Consider the following 3,127-nt stretch of genomic DNA (forward strand, 5'->3'; position numbering starts at 1 on the left):
CGGTCACCTCCCCCATGCTCAAGGAGTCAGAGCCCCTCCCCCACCAAGGGGAGCTGTAGTTTGAGGGTGACACTTGTTGGCCAGTCTCCTGCCCCTCCCAGCCTGGGTCCCCTGGAAGCGGCAGGTGACCTCATCCCCCAGCAGGTTGCAGGGGGGCGGGGGGCGGGTGGTAGGGAGAGTGGAAACAGGGGCATTAGTTTCACCGGGGCCTGGCTCTGAGCGTGTAAGCGGATCCCAGGTCTGTGGAGTGGAGACCTGGGGTGGGGGAGGGGGCTGCAGACAGGAGGTGGAGAAACGGGGAGCAGGAGGGTAATTCTGTCGTGTATCTCGAGGGCTCATGGGGAATAAAGGCAACTTCCACCCCTGCAAGTGGGCGTGTGGTTTTTGGGGCGAGTTCGAGTTCGTGGGAAGGCAGAGGATGGGGCAGGCACGAGGGTTTAGGGGGCTGATGTGGCCCCACTGGGTGCAGCTTGAGCGCCTACTATGTGCTAAGCCCTCTACCCAACGCTCACCGGGCACGAGCCCTGTAAGGGCTCAGCCGTCTGTCCCTTCCGTGGGTGTTTACTGAGCACCTGCTGTGGCCCGAGCGCCCTGTGTTCAAGGCACTGGGAGTCCGAAGCAGTGCGCCGCCAGCTTCTGCTCTGTGAGGGACTGAGCCTCAGCCCTGCCGGCTCCCCGTTCCCCCACCTGCAAATGAGTTTAATACCAGATCCCCAGGGACTGGAGGGAGGCTGACAGGGGGCCTGACCCACAGAGTGCTTCATAAAGATCAGTAAAGGTGAGGAGAGGAGTCAGAACCAGGTCCTTCCCCCGCCCTCCCCTGCACCGCAGCTCTGCTCAGTCCCCTCCCCCACCCCTCCCCTAGCTCTGCCCAGCCCCCTCCCCACCCCTCCCCTGCACCCCAGCTCTGCCCAGGCTGCCGCCCTCATGTGGTTGAAAATTGATGCCATCTGCCCCAGAGGAAAACAAAGCCGACCGGTGGGGCTAAGATATATTTTGGCAGGGGAGGGGGTGTCTTGCTTGTTCATGCTCAGTATTTCCAGACGGAGCCTCCTTGGGTTGGGGCGTCAAAGGGAATCCACTGCACCCCAGTAAGCACGTCACAGTCAGGGGCCCAAGAGTCCCCCTAGAAAGGGAGGCTTCCAAGTCTGAGCCCCGCAGACTCCCCCATGCCTGCCCACCGTTCCTGGGGTGGGGAGGGGCGGGGCGGGAGGGGGTCAGGAAGGAGTCAGGGAGTCCCCGGGGCTGACGGAGGACAGGCAGCCCGCAGTCCTGCCGGTCGGTCAGCGTCTGGGTCCTTCGGACGCCCCGGCTCCTGGGACTTCAGAAGGCTCCTGGGACTTCAGAACAGACCGGCCGTGACCCTCCGGGAGGACAGAGGGTTCGTGAGGGCCACGCTGGCTTGGCGCCCTGTCCGGCTGTCCCCCGTGGGCCCTACTGCTCCGTGGGCCTCCGGGTGAGCTGGGGCTGCAGGGACAGCGACCTGGCGCGGGCGCTGAGGCGAGGGCGCAGGCGCCGGATCACGGCCCGCCGGAACAGGATGTACACCCAGGGGTCCAGGATCTGGTTCCAGGTGGCCACGCGCAGGTAAATGAGCAGCTGCTGCTCCGTGGCTCGCGACAGCTGTCCCGTGGGGCTCATGGCGGGCGGGCTGCGCAGCACCGACTGGGCGATGAACACCTGCGGAGGGGCAGAGCGTCAGGGCCGCGCCCCCGCCGCCAGGGGGCGGCCCTGAGATCGCGTGCCCGTTCTGTCCGGCTTTGCTGTGTGACCTTGGGCGAGCTGCCTGACCCCTCTGGGCTGCAGGGGATGGCGCTAGAAAGCACCAGGCTCTTCCTGCCTCTGTCCTGGGCACAGTCAAAAACGGTGAGAAAGGAGGCCTTCGGAAACACTTCATAATTGACCCAAAATGTAGAATATAAAATGGTACTGTAACATTGCATATTACTTGATTTTTGTAAGTTTACATATTTATTTTGAGAGAAAGAGGGGGAGAGAATCCCAAGGAGGCTCCACACGGTCAGTGCAGAGCCCGACACGGGGCTCGAACTCCCAAACCATGAGATCATGACCTGAGCCGAAACCAAGAGTCAGACACCTAATCAACTGCCTCGCCCAGGCGCCCCTAAATACTTATGTTTTATAGCATATGTTTTAAGTAATTATATCTCATGTTGAAATTTATATTTTATATAATTATATTTTTATAATTATATTTTATGATTTTGACACAATTTATATTAAATAATTCTATATTAAACTTGTATATCGAATCATTTAAATGTATTTTATTACTATTGACATTTATGTTTAGTGTTACATAATATGTCTTATGTTATTTACAAATATCATATAATAGAATTAATTAATAATCAATACATTGTTAATTATAACACCTAATATTTAAAATTATATATTATAAGCATAATTATACACTTGTATAATTGATATAATTATAGATGGTGATTCAATAACAATGTAATAGTTATAATGTATATTATATTTTGTAACTGTATTGAAAATTTATATGATGTGAAGCATAATTATAATTCATATTGTGTTAAAGTATTACATTAAAATAAAACTATTATATTGAAATTATATTGATATGGGGACGCCCGGCTGGCTGAGTCTGAAGAGCATGTGGCTCTTGATCGCCGGGTTGTGAATTTGACCCCAACGCTGGGTGCAGAGATGACTTAAAAATAAAATCTGGGGGGCGAGGCGCCTGGGGGGCGCAGTCAGTGAAGCCCCCCACTGCAGCGCAGGTCATGATCTCGTGGTTCGTGAGTGTGAGCCCCGCGTTGGGCTCTGTGCTGACCCACTTAGGTCCTCTGTCCTCCCCCAAAATAAATATAAAAATAGTAAAAGGGGCTCCCGGGTGGCTCAGCCGGTTAAGTGTCCAGCTTCGGCTCAGGCCACGGTCTCGCGGTTGGTAAATTCGAGCCTAGCGTCGGGCTCCGTGCTGTCAGTGAGGACCCTGCTTGGACTCTGTCCGTCTCCCTCTCTCTCTGGCCCTCCCCTGCTTATACTCTCTCTCTCTCAAAATAAAGAAATAAACTTTTAAAAATAAAATAATAAAATGAGAAGAAAAGGAAAGAAAATCTTTAAAAGGTTATGTTGTTAC

The 3,127-nt window shown here is 53.9% G+C and overlaps 1 protein-coding gene across 1 annotated transcript in view; it reads right to left on the reverse strand.

The window, feature by feature from the left end:
• Nucleotides 1-1,335: 1,335 nt before the first annotated feature.
• Nucleotides 1,336-3,127, reverse strand: part of TBXA2R (thromboxane A2 receptor) — a 9,250-nt gene continuing 7,458 nt past the window's right edge. Inside the window, exon 3 of the mRNA XM_029918178.1 lies at nt 1,336-1,684. Coding sequence (XP_029774038.1) covers nt 1,435-1,684 — 250 coding nt within the window. The 3' untranslated portion in view covers nt 1,336-1,434. The remainder of the gene's footprint in view (nt 1,685-3,127) is intronic.

This window comes from Suricata suricatta, chromosome 12, assembly GCF_006229205.1.
Source record: "Suricata suricatta isolate VVHF042 chromosome 12, meerkat_22Aug2017_6uvM2_HiC, whole genome shotgun sequence".
Classification (NCBI taxonomy): domain Eukaryota; kingdom Metazoa; phylum Chordata; class Mammalia; order Carnivora; family Herpestidae; genus Suricata; species Suricata suricatta.